Here is a 17,271-nt window from a genome sequence, read left to right as displayed (position 1 = left end):
CAGAGCAGGGGTGCGTGTGACTCTGTATGATGTGGGAGGCATGGGCTGGAGGAGTGCGGGTAGGGCAGACCAACCCAGGCCCTTATGATCCAGCCTCTCTGCTCCTCTCCCCTCACCCCCTGATCTCCCCCGACTCACTGCCCCTTAAGCTCGCTCCTCCTCACTGTTCTCCCAACACACAGCTAGTTTCCACCTCAGGACCTTGACTCTTGCTTCTCCCTCTTCCTGGAGTGCTCTTCCCCCAGACCAGGCTCTTTAGCCTGGGACACGCACATGCACCCCCGGCATCTGTGCAGTGTGGATCTGATCCAGCAAGTCTGGAGGGGCCAGAGTCTGTGCTTCTAACAAGCTCCCCATGATACTGAAGCTGCTGGTCCATGGGGTCCTTGCTCTCTTCCAGGCTGGATCCTTCTATTGTCTTTGAATGTCTCCTCCAGAGAGGCCTCCCTGGCCACCCTCCCCAAGTGTCCCCCACCCCAGCCCAAACTGCGCATCCCATCACCCACGATTACTTCCCTCCTCTTCGAGATTCCCTTAGATAGCTGCTGGCTTGCTTGTCACACTGGGTCTTTCCCACTAGGGATGAGCTCCGTGTAAGCAAGGCCCTCACTCAACCAGTTCACGACTGATTGGCTTAGCATAGGGCCTGCCTATAGCAGGTGCTCAATAAAGACTTGTCAGCTGTGGCCTGGATGCTCCCAGTTATGAATGGGAAGACTGAGGCCCAGAGAAGGGAAGTGCCAGGTTGCCTGGGTCAGCTCTTCCCTTCCCTGTGTTCCGCCTATGGGCACCCTGGCTGGGCCAGTGGGTAGGGTCTCCTCCACGCCTACCTTGGAAGGAGGTAATAATGCTGAAGAAGTAGAGGACTACAAGCTGGAAGGTGCCCGAAGCAAAGGAGAAGAAGACCAAGGCCCAGGGCAGGCCAAGGACCAGGCTGAGGCCCAGCAGCGTCAGCACATGAGGCCACTTCTGGGTGCGGGGCCGCAGCCGCAGGATCTGCACCACCATGGTGCCCAGCATGGCTGTGTTGAACAGGAACACCAGGCTGAAGAGTCCCAGGTTGGTGAGGTGGCTGACGACGGAGTCCCGGATCCAGCACCTGAGGCAGGGGTGTGAGGGCTCGTGCATGTCCAGGCTGGCACAGCACTTCCCGGGCCACCGGCATGCGCCGTGGTGAAGCCAGGTCACAGAGCAGCTTTAACACCCCTGACTCACAAGACGGAAAATCACTTTCTTTTCCATTCTCCTTTATTCCTCTCTATAGTCAAGGAAAGGCCCACTTGGTGCTCATGTGTTTCCCACACGTCCAACAACCTGCTAGGCTCTCTTTTCCACAGAGAGGCAGCCTCAGGCTCACAGCCTTCAGCCAGCATTCAGTGCCAGGGTTTTTTCTTGTCCCATGTTTGTTTTCATGATTATTCACTGTGTATGATGAGTGATGCTTGTTTTCTGTTTATAGTATTGGTATAAAAAATTTTTTAATATAGTTAAATTAACAAGTCAAATGATTTAAAGAAAAGTATTAAGTAATAATACAGATGGTACAAAGATGGTGAAGCAAAAATATCACAAGGTCCTCATATAAAAAAGACTGAAATTTTCAAAATACTGGGCCAGGGGAAAGAATTCCTTCCCAGCCTGAGGCTCAGAAACCCTGGCTTCCAGTCTAGGTTCAAGGGGACCCATAGGCAGGGCCACCACCAGCCTGGGCTGGGTGCCCTTGAGCAGTGTGGCGTGGATCCCTGCCCTCTCTGGGCTTCTGTACGTCCATCTGTACGTGGAGATGAAGAGTGTAGCAAAGAACACAGTGGGGCTCACCTGCTCCAACCTATACTCCCACTCATAATGGGGAAACTGAGACCCTGTGCAAGGGCTCCTGGTGGGTGAGGGGCAGATCTGGGCCTATTTCACCCTCTCTGACCCTAGCCCAGTGTGCTGGCCACTGCCAAGCCCGTATCCCCAGCAGCCCTGGCAGCCAGGAGTCTCCTGTCTGTATGGCCTAGGCTCAGGCTCCTCTGGGGCCTCTACACCCCAGGACCCACATTCCTGCCCCCACCGCACACAGATACTCACATGGAAGGGTAGATAACACTCTCTGGAGTCCTGTGCACAGCCAGGATGATGGGGCCGTAGTTGTTCACATCCACCAGTGCCACCAGTGTCACCAGGAATATGGGGAAGCCTGTGGGCAGCAAAGCATGGGGCTCCATCTCCCACCCTCTGAGGCCCTCCGCTCCCCTGCCCTCTGGCAAGGGCTCCTCTCAGGCCTGTGCTCCCAGAGCTCACCCAGCCCACCCGGGGGCAGGTCCTCCAAGCGCAGACCCTCCCCTTCCCCACTCCAGGTTGGGTTTCCCGGGCTAGAGAGACCACCTCCCCGGACCTTACCCTGCCCCCCCAATCCTTAGGAGAAAGGGCCCTCAGCTCCCTGCTGAGGGGCTGGATGCTGCAGGCAAGAGGCAGGAGCAGACAGAACCCCAGTGGGGTGAGGGCAGTTCAAGGGGGCATATCCAGAGTTCTGCCCCCCGGGGGGGGAGTGCCTGCCCTGGGCCCTGACCTTGTTCATGAGGTGGAGACTGAGAGCCCCCTGGAAGGAGGTGCCTGCCACCAAACTCCTGGGCCTTGACACAGAGTCAACTCTGAAGGAATTTCATGTAAATCAACAGAGTGAACCACGAGCAGTCCAAATGAGAAGCACAGGAGGAGCAGCAGGTTGGGGTCTGGGACACGTGGAGGTTGGTGGGCCCATGCAACGTCCAAAAGGACTTGTGGCGTGTGTCCCGGGGCATCCCAGTCCGCAATAAGGGAGATCTAGGCCATAGGTGAATTGGGCTGTCACTGTCTGAGAACAAATGCCAGAGCCCCAAGGAATCTGTTACCTGAGGTTCAGGGGGATCCACAGGCAGAGTCACTGCCACCTGGGTGAATCAGATGAGTGGAGGACTGGACTACAGCTCCACTCATCCCCCAGCTGGGTGCCTGGAGCAGTGAACAACCTGCACATCCATACATGGTAACTCTGTCACCCTGTCTGATAGCCAGGATGCCATCAACCCTTCCTCCTCATCACCTGCTCCAGCCCCACCATGTGCATGGGCTGTGGGCACACACAACACAGTCGCTCCTGCACACACATGCTCAGGCCTGCACCCCCTTCCTAGCTGAGGACAATGAGCATGCTCTGGGTGTCCCACAGAACTAAGGGTGCCTCCCACCCACCCAAATAGGCCCAGACCTGACTGCCAACCCCACTTTTAAGGGAGTGAGCAATGTGGAGAATATGTGTTTCTTAGGGACCAGGCTCAACACCTCATTTTCCTAAAGGGACCTTGACACAGGCAAGGTAAAGAACCCCTGAGGATGGGTGAGAAGGAAGCCATGAGGGACCAGCCAGAGAGGCAGGTGGAGAAGCGGAACCAGGTGCCTGCGTTTTGCCAGAAGCCAAGTGGGAGGAGCAGGTCTAGGGAGCCCACCAATGCACTAACTTACCCCAGCCCACAATGCTCAGTTTGAGCAGGTAGCCAGGGACATAGGTGCCAATGACTTCTACTACGAGTCGGTACAGGTTGTAGCCCTCGAGGCCCATCCAGGAGAGGCAGGCGAGCAGGGAGAAGTGTAGGAAGATGGCGCTGGCACGGCAGCCAGCCTCAGAGCCTGCCAGGGCCACTGGCTCACTGAGTAGGAAGCTCACATCCAGCAGGAAGATGGCCAGCAGCAAGTTCATGTGCACTTTGATGGTGTAATCCCGAGGCTTCCTCCTGCACAGGGTTGGGGCATGGGGGAAGGGGTTCCAGGGGGGAGGGGATAGGGTTATCCTGGTGACCAGCATATGATGGCAGGGTGTATATACGTGCGCGCGCACATTCCTTCTCCTCCTCCTCCAGGCAGCCCTCCCAGGCTACACACACACACACACACACACACACACACTCCCTATTCTACTCCGTGCCTGCAGCCAGGTAATTCCCCACCTGTGCCTGTGCACCTACTGTGCTCCCAAAGTCAGAGAGGAAAAGGCGCCATGTTTGTTGCTATTCGGGGACTCCATGCCAACCATGTCCTGTGCCTGCCTATCTGTTTGAGCAACTGTGTGCCTGTGAGTCTCTGAGCATGAGGTGTGGGCATCTGCCCTCAGGTCTGCAAGTCTGTACGTGCACATCCCAGTCTCACCCCCACCCCAGGACTCTGTGCAGGCCAGGGTGCCATCAGCCTTCCCTCCTCATCACCCGCTCCAGCCCCACCATGTGCATGGCTGTGGGCACACACAACACAGTTGCCCCTGTACACTCATGCTCAGGCCTGCACCACTGCCTCCCCCACCAACAGCTGAGGACAATGAGCACACTCTGGGTGTCCCACAGAACTAAGGGTGTCCCCCACCTACCCAAACAGGCCCAGGCCCTGACTGCCAGTGGACCTCTCTGTAGGCTAATCCCTGCATTGACAATCCATAACCCCCCCTACAGCCAGCCTGAGCGCGGTGAAGGCATTCCGAGGGGCCTCCTTTCTCCTTGAGGCACCCAAATGACTGTGTGACAAACTTCCATATGAGGGGGATCAGACCCAAATGCCTGGGGGAACAGGCTTCAAAGAACACAACAGAGAATAGGGTGCTGCAGAGAACCCTTGAAGCCATGCCTGTCCACGGCAGCCGCTGCCACTCGGCTCCAGTAACCGGTGCCGGTGGGCCCGGAGCCCGCCTGCCTGGATTCAAGCCAGCCTCTGCTCTCTCTTGCTCTGTGACCCCCAGAAGGGCCCTGCCCTCTGTGAGCACTTTTTCCTAGGGCCCTTGTGAAGAGCAAACCAAGTTCGTTCATGTAAAGCACAATGTACGTGTCAGCCATTATCACTGTCACCATGACATTCTTATGTGTTTTTAGGGGTTTCACATGTGACCACTCAGAGGCAGAAACCTAGATTTTTATGTCAGCTCTCCCAGTGTTCACTGTTGGCCGTGAATAAATTGGTTAATGCAATGTCCACTATCACAGATTTGAGGAGGAAAGGCAGCCCCCAGGGGTCAGATGACTGCACACCCAGGGCTCCGGCCACATTTTGGGTCAGCTGGGCCAACCTCCAGTTGGGTTCCCACCGTTGTGGGGTCCCAGGCTGTGGGCCTGGAATAGAGGTTCTCCCTCCCACTTCCCACCTCCTGTCTTACTTGGAGCAGAGGGAGGCGGCGAGGGTGAGGACACAGGCCAGGGCGGAGATGACACAGCCCACGTAGGACAGCAGCGTCAGGAAGTGCTTATGCGAGGCGTCCACCTCCACGGAGGCGACCTGGGTGCACAAGACAGGTCAGGGCTGCTTCCGTGCCCCCAACTCGACACTGAGGGTTTGCCCAGGTGTGGGGCTAACCTGTGGTCCCCGGGTGGATCTAGGGTCTCTGAAGCCCCCTCCCCCGAATTGAGCAGAATGTGGTCCTATGAGTGCATGTGTCTGCAGGAAGGGTCTACAGCTTTCACCTCATTCTCCAGTGAGTCCCTGACCCACAAGGGCTAAGAGCTCCACCTTTTCTGTCGTGGCACTGATTATTTTTCTACAACATTCAGCATCAGAATAAATTTCCTGTGAGGAAATTAGCTTCCCATACCCGGGAGAGCTGGAAGACCACTTTCGCCCCACAGGTGCTGGGGTCCTAAGATTCTGGGAGAATGAACCTAATATACGAAGCTTCTGTGGTCATGGGGGCACTGCAGTCCACAACCAGGGCCCCCACGTGGGGCCTCAGCAACCTCTGGGGGGCTCATTAGAAACATACTCCTGGCCCCACTCCAGATCTGTGGAATCAGCATTTTTATCACACACCAAAATTTGGGAATAAAGAGCAAGGGCTTCAGGGACCAGCTCTTTCACTGACTAGCTGTGTGACCTTGGGCAAGTTGCCTAACCTCTCTGGACCTCAGTTTCCTTATCTATAAAATGGGACAACAGGAGACACCTCAGGGCTTGTTGTGCAAAGTGGCTGGCACCCATCAAGAACCCAGCCTGTGGCATGGCTGCAGGGCAGAGCAGGACCACTCACCATAAGCACAGCAAAATAAGTCAGGTGGGTGCAGAGGCAGGATGTCTGCGTCTCTCTCCTGATGGTTTCACACCCAGCATCGCTCCAGCTCCCTGAGCCACTCACTGAGGAGGGGATGGCATAGGGCTCTGATCAAACCCAGTCCCCCAGGACACCACTGTACCCCAAAGGTCACTCTTCTGAGCCTTTGCTCCACCTGTCACATGCCTAGTCTGTCACTTCCTGTTCAAAGCCCACCTTTCTCCAGGAAGCCCTCCCAGATTAGCTGTCCCCTCCCCTCCCAGATTAGATCTCTCCTACCCTCTAGGATCCCCCCCCCTTCTCCTCTAGACGCCTAACCAGAGACCCCTCTACACTCACATGTCAGGTCTTCAACCCAGAATACACACTGTAGAGTCACATTCTTCTGTAGGGACAAGAAAGGAGAGTGGATCCCAGTACAGTCCACTCCTCTATGGGGCAGACCAAGGAAGTCCGTATCTGGTCACCACCCCATTTGGACCTGATCATTTTGTTAAAGACTAGTGATTCAGAGGCGGGGGAGGAAAGGGGGACGTGGGCTAGCGGGGACCCTTGTCTCCTTGGATGGGCTGCTCGCTCACCGGCTGTGGCTGGTGCTGGAAGGTGAGCACCACAGGCTCTGAGAGGTTGGCTACTTTGGTGTTCTGCACGACAATACCCAAGACCTTCTCACCCAACACTTGGCTGGAATTCTTGTCCTAGATATTTGGGGTGGGGAAAGAGAGTAAGGAGGGGGCTTAGGGCTAAGAAGAAAGGCCCAGAAGTCCCCTGGGTTCTCTAGACTCGCCAGCACATGGCCCTGAGAGGCTGAGTCTCTCTCTGGAAACAATTTCTTGCACATGTAGTCATTTACACTTCAGTGGGAACACTATTTAGACATCTCCCAAGGAGATTGGCATGTTGTAGCCCAATTTCTGACTTTACAATGAAAGGCTCCGATTTGCAGAGGCTCCAAGCCTCCCTTCCATCTCTCCATCAGACAAAAACTGCGGGCCCCACACCTGGAACAGGGCCTGACTGCTGAAGTCCACCAGGAGGAGTCTCTGTTCAGGATGCCCCCTCCGGCCTTTGGTCTTCTGGAAGAGCGCACGGGGCAGCAGCACCGAGTACTCCAGGATCTCCCGCTGCTCCTCCTGCAGACCAGAGTGGCCTTAGAGCCCAGAGGGGGGCCCCCAGCTGCCCTCCACAACCCCCCGCATCTCCCTAGGTGCTGCCATCTCTAAACCCCCTCCTTCAGGAAGCCGTGACTGACTCACACCAGCCTTTCTCACCCCTCCTTTCCTTGACACCAGGGCTTGTTGGGGAGCCTTGTGGTTAGAGCTCAGGGCCCCAGGGCCAAACAGGCCTGGGGGAATCACGCAGTGTTCTGTTGCCTGGGCCTCCGACACCAGCTCTGCTTATGGCATCCTGGCATGGTGGGACACGAGGGCAGTGTGGGTGTCCCGGCTCACCAGGCCCACTCAAGGGGCAGCCGCAAGCCTGAGTGCATGCACACGCATAAGGGGGTTGGTCTTCTGTTCACACAGGGGCCTGCAGGAGCCCCTGGGGCAGGCAGCAGGTGCGCCCCCACCTCTGTCCACACCACTGTGCCAGGAAGGATCCTCAGTGCCACAAGGTCATCATTGACAGGTTATTCCCTGGGCCTGATGCCTTCCTTGTCTGCACATATCTGGTCCTCAGAGGCCCAGGAGATGGGTGCTCCTGGCCCCCGCAGCTGCTTCTGGCCCTGGCGGCTGATCCCGGCTCCTGACCTCATGCCGGGAGTGGATGTACAGGTCCTGGAGGCTGGCTGCGGGCTGCAGCTTCCACACCGTGGCATTGATCTGATCCTCCTCGAAGGACACTGTGTCCCCTGTGAACTTCACAGAGCTCAGCTTCGACTCCAGGCTCTGCAGCTGCCTGGCGGTGGGGAGAAGATAGGTGACTGCCGGGGAGGCAGGTCCAGGCCGGCAGGGAGACAGGGAGAGGAGAGACTGGGCAGATGCCCAGGAAGGAGGCAGACGGAAAGAGGGCCAGGGGAAAGAAGAGGGAGCAAGAGAGAAAAACAGCCCCATGAGTGTGGGAAAGAGAGTGACCTGCGGGGGCGGGGTGGGGAGGAAGCCGGAGCAGCACAGCAAGCAGGAAAGAGGGACAGGGGTGGAGACTCTCCTGAGCACCAGGTTCTGGGCCCACTTCTGCCTAGACTGGCCCACTCTGTGGCCACGGAGCAGCCCTGCCCATCCCTGGGCCTCAGGGTGCTGAGCTCTAAAAGGAGCCAGACTTGGGGTGGCTGTCCTGGGACCGTGGGTGATATTTGTTTTTATGAACTCAGGCAGGTGAGGGGCTGGGTTCCTCCAGGAGGAGATGGAAAGCCCAGAAGAACATTCCAGCCCCAGGAGAGGCCTCCATCCAGCTTCCCACTCCAGTCCCCGCCCTGCCCAGGCCCAGGTCTGGTGGGAGGGGTCATGCTTACTGCCTGGCAGGGGAGAACGAGGGCCTCCTTGAGGCCTTATGGGGATGCTTCAGAAGCTGGCTGAGCTGCTGGAGGTCCCTCTTCACCTCACACATGTCCACGGAGGCATTGTGGGAAGCCTTCTGGGGAGGATCTGGGAGACAGGGACAGACAGATAGAAGTGCCTAAGGCCACTGATTGAGGTGCTGGGCCACACCCATTAAACTTCCATTTAATCCTCACACAATTCTGGGTACTTGCATCCCCATTTTGCAGAATAGGAAACTGAGGCTTCAAGGGGTGGGGTAGACTCCCGCGAGGTCACTCAGAGATGAGGCTAGCCACTTGGGGCTCTGTCACATGAAGCCCTGCAGCAACTCCAGCCCGGACAGGAAGGACACACTTACCCAGGCGACCTCCTGGCTGCACTTTGGAGCTGGGTGAGCCTGTCCCAGTCTGGGGGTGGGGAGCCCCATCTACTGCCCTGGCCTTGTCTGCCATACCTGGGTCAGGAGCTGGACCCTCTCCCGCCACTCCCAGCATTTTCATGGGCCTGGAGCTGCTAACATTATTCAAAGTGCTATGCCCCTACCCCTGGGAGCCCCACTCCACACTGCGGCTGCCTGAAGAGTAAGAGTCAGGGAAATCCTAGACCCTCAATAAAGCCTCCAGCTTGTCTGGCCACCCTCTCCTGCCTGCTCTGCATTCACCTCTCAGTAGGAGGCACTGGCCACATCTCACCTGTCACACCCCACGTGGAACTGGCAGCCTGCACCCTGCAGCGTCAGCCTCTCTACTTCCCTCCCTCCCACCCCTAAACCCATGCCCATCAGCTGCTGGGTTCAAATCCTGGCTCACTCACTCACTAGCTCGCAACTTTGTGCCTCCCTGTGCCTCAGTATCCACCTCTGCAGAATGAAGATAAACAATTGACGATGGTGCTGACAAAGCAGAATTCTTCTTCTGTTCTTCCTCAGTTCTTGACATCCAGTCCCGTCTTTGAATTCTCTGCTCCCACCCTGGTCAGAACTCATCTTCCTTCCCCCAGGCCTTCCCGGCAGCCCCTCGATGGGACTTTGGCCATCACCCCTACCTTCCCACAACCTTCCTGAAGCACACCCTGGGTCACACTCCACTCCACAGATACCTTCAATGGCTCCCACTGCCTGTGTGCAGAGCCCGAGCTCTGTGACCTGACATTCAGACCCGGTCCCCTTTCAAGCCTGCCTAGCATTTCATCTTCCCTGCCTCCAGGCCTCCACCCAATCCATTCCTTCTGCCTGGAAGTCGCCTTACTGTGGAAGGAGAAGGTGAAGCCGGCAGCGCTGGGCAGACTGGTGTTCTCGGGGCTCCACCAGGAGCTCACAGAGGTGGCAAGCAGTGGGGGGCCCTGGACCGGAATCCTCTCCTGGTGCCGGAAGCATAGGAGGTCAGAGGCTTGGGCACTCAGCACAAAGTCCTTCTTGCCATAGCGAAGATGCAATTTTCCAGCACGGCGATTCCAGTAGAGGCAGAAGTGGTAGAGGCCCCTGGGGTCAGGGAAGAATTGGGAAGTTGGGGGGACTCCAAGGAAGGGGGCATGGATTATGAGGGCCTCCTCAGAGTTCTTGATGGAGATGTGCAGCTCTGACGCTTCTTTATAATGAAGGCTGCTCTTCTGGGTCTGGTTCCGCTGACCGCAGAAGCGAAAGTCTTCCTGTGAGGCCACGCCATGGGCACCTGGGGAGGCAGAAACTGCAGATGGGTCTCTGGGGCAGGAGCCAGCTAGGAGCCTAGCAGGGGGCAGGCTCTAGGCTCAGAATACTGGAGCCCAGTACCTGGGACACACACACAGTCCAAGGGCCTATACCTCCAAGGGTCTACAAAAATGTGAGTCTACCCTTTTCAAAATTATTGGCTCCAAAATATGAAAAGAACAAACTCAAAATTAACAATGATTTCAAAGGTTAAGAAAAAGTTTAAATAGCAATCAAGTATTTGATGAGGCCATTCCAGCTATAGACAGTTGTGCAGGCTGCACACTACATAAGGATGCTCTGGCTGCTGAGGTGAGTAGGGCTCAGACCCAGTCCATGTTCCCCATCCTAAGATGTGCACTGTGGGGCTGAATCTGCCAGAAAGAAGAGGTGATTTTTCCTCAAGGTGCCATCCACTTGCTGAGCTGTGTCTGCAGGTCTGTGCCTGCCCAGAGGGGTTAGTGGAGTTGCTGGCAGCTGTCATAGACATGGGTGTATTTGAACATAAGTCACAGCAGTCCCAGGGCACCCCAGGAAAGCCTACCTTGAAGCAGGAAGAGCAGACCCTGCAGGAACAGCACTGCCCACAGCAGCCCTTGGGCAATCATCTTCCTCCCCAGAGTCACCACCTGGAAGAAGCCAGGAGTGTAAGCCAGTGGCCTGACCGCCCGGCAGGGTTGGGCCAACCTTGTAGAGGAAAGGTCAGTGTAACATGGTTGAGACAAGTATTGAAACAGCCCGTGGACTTCCCCAGAACTACCAGGAGCTGAGCATCAGGAGGTGGAGGCTGCCCAGCACCCAGCTGAGTTCAAGACCCAGATCCACTTCTCATTTGCTGCATGACCCCACATAAGTCATGGAAAATGGGCTAGTAACAGTACCTCCCTCTGGACCCAGCACAGATGGGGTAATCTTGGCTAGAATCTGGAGAGAAAGGTTCCACAGCACCTCCTGGACCCACACCCCGGCTTCCCCGGGTCTGAAAGACACAGAGGTTCTCAGGGTTCTCCTCCAGGAACCTCACCATCATCGTGCCTGAGACCCAGCTCAGAGGACGCCTCTCCCAGGAAGCTTCCCTCAATTCCTTCCACAGTCACTGCTGGCTTCCTTTGGCCGCCATCAGTGGGCAGGGCCCCCTCTGTTGTCCCCCCGCGGTAGTATGGTGCATTCCCTCCAGCCAGCCAGGGAGCTCCTGATCCATCTCTGGGCCCAGAGCCTTTGGTGCATGCTGGCAAAGGTTGCTGGACAAAATGGGGAGCAGGTGGAGGCTGTGTTGGACCGCGAGAGAAATGTTAGCGCACCCACAGTGCCTTCTACAGGGGCCAGAGGGGAAGTGTACTTCCTGTCATGACCACCAGGCAGAGCCAGTTCCCAGAGCCCTGGGCAGCTGGAAAGGCAGAGGGCGGTGGCAGTCTGGTGGGGAGACACTCACAGGATGGCCCAAGTGAGGGAAGGCGCAGCTACCCTGTGCCATACTGACATAGAGTGGGCACTTCTGACCCCCCAGCCTCTACTAGCTGACGCCTACTATCTGCCAGCCTGTGCTGACCCACCCCACCCCTGTACCTGTATCAGTCCTCACTCCAACCCTACAAAGTGGGCCTTACTGTCGGCCCATTTTGTAATCAGGGAACCTGAAGCCTAAGGGCTTAAATGACTTGCCCAAGATTACTTCAGAAGCCAAGGACCTTCCCTGCCTGGTCAGTACTGTAGTGCCTGGCAGGGAACCTACATATGTGGCACTAGTAGAGATGCCAGCTGGCTTGGCCCTTTCCACAGCCAGCTGGCCCTGTGACTGAGCTGGGTGCCGACAGACACAACAGGCATCCTCACCCTGTGGGGAACTATAGATGGCCATGGTAACAGGTGTTAATCATCTGCCACAAGTCAGATGAAGGGAAGCTTGACAACCTGGGCGCACATAAGGAGTCTTGAGACTGGAAGAAACCAAGGAGGGCTTCCAGGAAGAAGTGGCTTTTGGATGGAATATTTGAGGGCAGAATTACAGGGAGAGGTGACCCAGGCGGGAGCTCATTGGCTCATGGGCCTTTCTCAAACTAACCTGGCCCCGTCAAGCTAGTGCCCGTCTCCTATTCCCACCATGTGTAATGGAACCCCAGTTTCTTGGGCCTTATTAGTCCAGTTATTGGTCAACTGGCTCATCATCCTGCCCTGGTGGCATTACAGCGCCCCTTAGAAGAAGGATGTGAAAGTGCTTTAGGGAATGGCCACTATTTCCTAGGTTGCAATTTTTATGTTTTCACTCTGCATCCTGCCTGAGCATTCTGGCTCCTTTTGAAACTGCCTCCTGCCACCCCAGACCAAAGAAACCCAGCATCTGGGGACAGAAACATGTCCCGTCTGGATCCCCTCTTTCCTTCTTCTTTCTGTCAGTCCTTCTTGCTGTCTCTTATCCCCAATCCAAATGTTGCCTCCCAGGCAGCCCCCCTCACTGTGAACACTGCTCTGTACTTGTGAACTCATAGCTCACAAGTCACTCTGAGAATCCAGCCCAAATTTTCCATTTTATGGCATTGGGATTCAAGGCCCAGAGAGGGTCAATGACTTCCTGACATCACACAGCCAGCAAGGATGGAGCTGGTCAGAAGTCCATGCACCTCTCTGGCTCACTGACCATCAAAGTGAGCTACTCACTGTGGGTAGACAAGGCCCCAGGAAACGGCAGAATCATCCACTTTGCATCAACCTACCCAGTCTGACCTTTGCGAGCACAGGAGGCAGAGACAGGAGTGAGCTTCCTGCCATCAGAGGGGCACAAGCAAGGCTGCCCCTTGTCAAGAACCATACAAGGGATTCAAACACAGGCAAGAGCTGACTATATGACCCTGATACTTCCTGGCTGCTTGAACAGCCACGCCAAGGTAGACAACTCTGTGTCCACTGACATTCTTGGGATCTGACGTGGAGGGGAAGCCTGGTTCCTTTAACCCACACTTAGTCAGTGGAGTAGACTCTGGAGCCAGACTGCCGGGGTTCAAACCCCAGCTACCCAACTCACAAGCTGTGTGGCCTTGGGCTAGTTACCCACCCTCTCTGGGCCTCATTTTCTTCATCTATAAATACAATAAAACACCGAGCCTACCTCAAGAGTCATTATGATAATTAAATTAATTGATACCTGTAAAGAACTTAGAACAGGGCCATGCGTGTGGTAAAGGCCACATGTGTTAGCTAAGTACCTCTGTGCACTTTCTGACCAGCTCATGCCTGCCCCTAACTCAACCCCCCGGGCCTGTCACAGGCCCCTAACTCTCTCCCCTCCCCTCCCACCCTCCATACGCCCCCTCGTGGCCTCAGTGGCCAGCTCAGCCTCCAGAGCACCCTGATGGGAAATTCTTAGAGCATGAAACCTCCTTTCCGGGAAGGCTGGAACCCCCCTTCCCCAACGGGAAAGCTTCCCTCCTCCCAGCCCACACCCGACGCTGTTGGGAGAACCCCCCTGAGGGACAGGAGAGCTGCACTGGCGACAAGAAGCGTCCAGCACAGAAGGGGCAGGGGGGGCACTGTCTTGCTTGTCCACTCGGCACTTCCCACCCCGACTCCACACGACAGGGAACCGTGCCCGCCGCCCATCTCACCGCACCCTCCTCCCTCCATTGGCTGCCTACGGCGGGGGGAGAGCCCCCCACCGCCTTCTCCTTGGACGACACGCCGCCCCATGCAGCCCATGATGGAGGCCACACACCCCCGGGACCTCTAGCAGGGTGGCAGAATGCCCCGCGGTCACCACCCCAAGTGCCCATCACCTGGCTCAGCCAGGAGGAAGGGGGCCTGCAGGCTGAAGGCTGAACCCCAGAACCGAGAGTCAGGGGCCCACACATGAACCTCCACACGGACTACCTGGACAGAACCTTGTCCCTGCTCCCTGGAGCCACAGAGCTGGATGGGCCTCATCCAGTGGATATTCTTAGATCCAAACACCAGCCCACAGGCAAGACCCTCATCTAACCTCACACAACGCTGGGCCAGAGCTGGAGAGTCACTGAGCAGAGTATCCTAGCAACAGCACTAAAATAACAGCAGGGGCACTGTCTACATTACCATGTCAAATCCTCGGAGCCATCCTTCATTGCTGATCCTACTGCTTTGCCATTTTACAGATAGGAAACTGAGGCTAGGGAAGGGCTGTCTGTTCCAAGGTCACATAGTCCTGGGTCCCACCCGAGAGAATTCCTGGCAGAACTGGAAGCAAAGGTCCTAGAGATGCATGGTTCCCTGGTTTGGGGAGACCCCAAAGAAAAAGGGAGGCAAAGGGGAGGGGGAGGGGGAGCCAGGACCACAGGCAGCGATGATTCCAGCCTGAGAGAGGGTTTGGGGGCTGAGTCCCCACCACCAGAGCCCCACACAGCAGCTCCCCTGCTGGTGGAGCCGTCCTTGCCTTCAGGCCTTCCGTAAACACACCCAGAGAACAGAACAGTCCGGCCCAGCTTCACACAATGGGACCCACCATTGTGGGGGGGCGTGGGGGGCAAAGATCCAGGCAGAGCCCACGGGGCCAGGGCTAATCTAAGCCAATGCCCCAGCCCCCCAGCCGCAGACTACCTGGGCCTAGGAGAAGGGGCTCTGGCTCCTGCCCAGACCCAGCCCTGCCCACCCATGGTGGGGGAGCAGGCAAGGGGCAGAGCACCGAGGCTCACTTTCTCCCCCAGGGCCTGAGTCACTTCCTCTGCCATCCGTGTAGACCCACGAGTCACCGCTGACCCAGTGCAGGCTCCTGGAAAACCCATTTCCTCGGAGAACAGAGGTGGAAGTTGAGTGGACAGGGCCTGGCCAGCTTTGGGGTTAACCCTTCCTGGGCAGGGCAGGCTAGCCAGGAAGATGGCCCGTGGCTGGTCCCCCTCTGCTTTGCTTCTCTTTCCTTTTACACGCATTGGGGACCACAAATTTACCCACCCCACCTCCACACTCCCCCTTTGCCTGGAATGCCTATTCTATCCCTGTGATCTTTTGAGATTTAGCTAAGACACGCCCTGCCTGAGAAGCCTTACCTAACCACCAAATCCCATCAGAATAGACTTCTTGGTGGGGTACCATGGCCCACCCTCAACCCGACATGCCCCCCATTGCCATGAGGAGTTCATGTCATAGGTGCCCAAACTTGCCCATGGGTCAGAACCACCCCAGAGAGTTCGCTAAAATATGGAGTCACAGGCCCCACACTGAGGGTCAGATGCCACGGTCTGGGGTGGGGCCAAGAGTCTGGCTTTCACAAGCTTCCCACTGATACTCTGCAGGCTTGGGAACCACTGGTTGCAAGCCTGGGACAACACCAGAGTGTTTTACAGAGCGAGTCGGAGAGGTGGAGCCCGGCCCCAGATCACTCAGCTGGTGAACAGCAGGGCCTGGGCTGGGGCCAGGGCAGCCTGTCTCTCAGTGGTGCCCATTCTTGACCTGGTAGCGAGGACGTACCATGCTCTTTGGTTCATGTAGGGTGCCAGGAACCTGGAAAGGGGCTCCCAAAGGACAGCTGGGAGAAAGAGGGCCTGGGGAATTGGAAGGAAGCCAAGGAGTGAGGAAGCCTCCAAGTGGGTCTTGGGTCTGAGCCTGGCCTTGCCCCTACAGGAGGGACAGAAGGGAGAGGACCCAGCTCATTGTCCTGCTCCAGGCCCCATCCGCAGCTGCTCTCCGGTGCAGGGGCAGCATCGAGTGTTGACCACCTGCCTTGAGCCCTGGGCAGAGGACTTGGCCCAAGAGAGGGACAAGGAGAGGGGTAAAAGTGTGACATGCACATGAGTGTGGGTGTGCATGCATGCATGCCTGGGTTTGCCCTGGTGTGCAGGTACACAGGGGAGTGAGGAGAAAGCTGAGGCAGGCTGGGAGTGGGGGCAGTTAGCCCCGCAGGAGGCCTCAGAGGCCCCCTGGGGAAGGCACGTTAGAACAGAACAGAGCACAAGGCTCTGCAGGTGTTTCCTCCGTTGGTGGGTGGGGCTGAAGGGACCCTCCACCAGGGGTTTCCAAACTATTTTATAAAGGCCAATCTTACTTGGAAACACCATGTACCCAACAGATCAAAGTAGATGGCCCCGTCAGACCCGGGTGGGACCTAGGGCCACACCCCACTCCCAGCCCAGTTCCCCAGGCCCTCAGCAGTGCCATGGCTCCTGGGAGCACAGCTGGCAAATGTTAAGCCGCTCTCTCCCTCTGTTCCCGCTCCTGGAGTCGGGTGACTGAGGCCCCAGCTAGACAACCACACAGACCTCCCCAGGAAGCACGGTCTGGGATCACTGGGGGAAGCACAGTGACCTCAGGTTTCAGGAATTCTTCTGCAATAAAGGAGAATAAAAATTAAGCTAGCTGCCTGGCCCCAGAGGCTGGCGGATGCCAAGGCCTTGCCCGCTCACTGCCGAGGGTGAATCTGCTGGAGCACCACCCCTACCAGGGTGGCCCTACCTCCCTGCAGCTTCAGGTTCAGCCAGCTCCTTGGGGCACACCTCCCTCTGCATGCCCAGGTGGGCCCCAGCTCAGTGGGGAGGCTGAGGAAGGGGAGAGTCTGGGTACCCCCTGCCAATCTGGAAGGAAATGGTCTGTCCCTGTGAAAGGACTCTGAGTCCTTCCCAAGAGCCAGCTATCCGGAGCTGCCCTGAAGCCTGCTTATCTGGAACCAGAGCACTTGCTTCAGAGACCTCAGAGAGGCCAACATAGTTACCCAACCAGAGACGGGCCTGGGCTTGCACATTCCCACCTCCATGCCTTTCCACACGCGGGGCCTCCTCCCTGGGATGCCAGCCTTGTGGCATATCTGTGATGGTCCCGGGGCTCTGGGCCTTGGGCCTCCGCAGCCCTACCTCAACTGTACTCCCACCTCCACATGCCAGCCCCACGGTGCCTGGCAGGACACCACATGGTGGGTGGATCTATCTGGCACAGTGGAAAGGACCCTGGAATCCAAGAAGAGGCGAGCAAGGGTGACAGCTCCGTTTAGCAAGTGCTCAATTTGTGCTGGCACCACGCAGAGCACTTGACACAAAATATCTCTCATTCGGTCCTCACCGCAACTCTGTGAAGCGCCTGTGACTATTATCTCCACTTTAAATGTAAGG

General features: G+C 56.9%; 1 protein-coding gene across 4 annotated transcripts in view; it reads right to left on the bottom strand.

Moving 5' to 3' along the window:
- Window positions 1–17,271, bottom strand: part of ADGRG1 (adhesion G protein-coupled receptor G1) — a 39,464-nt gene that overhangs the window by 2,133 nt on the left and 20,060 nt on the right. For 3 of the 4 annotated variants that reach the window (XM_036897672.2, XM_036897673.2, XM_036897675.2), the window contains exons 2-13: window positions 10,755–10,839; window positions 9,771–10,193; window positions 8,496–8,628; window positions 7,795–7,942; window positions 7,045–7,176; window positions 6,625–6,741; window positions 6,383–6,428; window positions 6,023–6,126; window positions 5,159–5,277; window positions 3,487–3,755; window positions 2,074–2,182; window positions 831–1,099 (exon numbers count right to left, since the gene is read on the bottom strand). In XM_036897672.2, coding sequence (XP_036753567.2) covers window positions 831–1,099; window positions 2,074–2,182; window positions 3,487–3,755; window positions 5,159–5,277; window positions 6,023–6,126; window positions 6,383–6,428; window positions 6,625–6,741; window positions 7,045–7,176; window positions 7,795–7,942; window positions 8,496–8,628; window positions 9,771–10,193; window positions 10,755–10,839 — 1,954 coding nt within the window. Of the gene's footprint in view, window positions 1–830; window positions 1,100–2,073; window positions 2,183–3,486; window positions 3,756–5,158; window positions 5,278–6,022; window positions 6,127–6,382; window positions 6,429–6,624; window positions 6,742–7,044; window positions 7,177–7,794; window positions 7,943–8,495; window positions 8,629–9,770; window positions 10,194–10,754; window positions 10,840–11,234; window positions 11,258–17,271 lie in introns of those variants that run through there. The other variant, XM_057492672.1, reaches the window with a different exon arrangement.

The sequence above is a fragment of the Manis pentadactyla genome, chromosome 15 (genome assembly GCF_030020395.1).
Source record: "Manis pentadactyla isolate mManPen7 chromosome 15, mManPen7.hap1, whole genome shotgun sequence".
NCBI classification, from domain to species: domain Eukaryota; kingdom Metazoa; phylum Chordata; class Mammalia; order Pholidota; family Manidae; genus Manis; species Manis pentadactyla.
The sequence above is the reverse complement of the archived record's forward strand: the minus strand, read 5'-3'. Positions and strand labels throughout refer to the sequence as shown.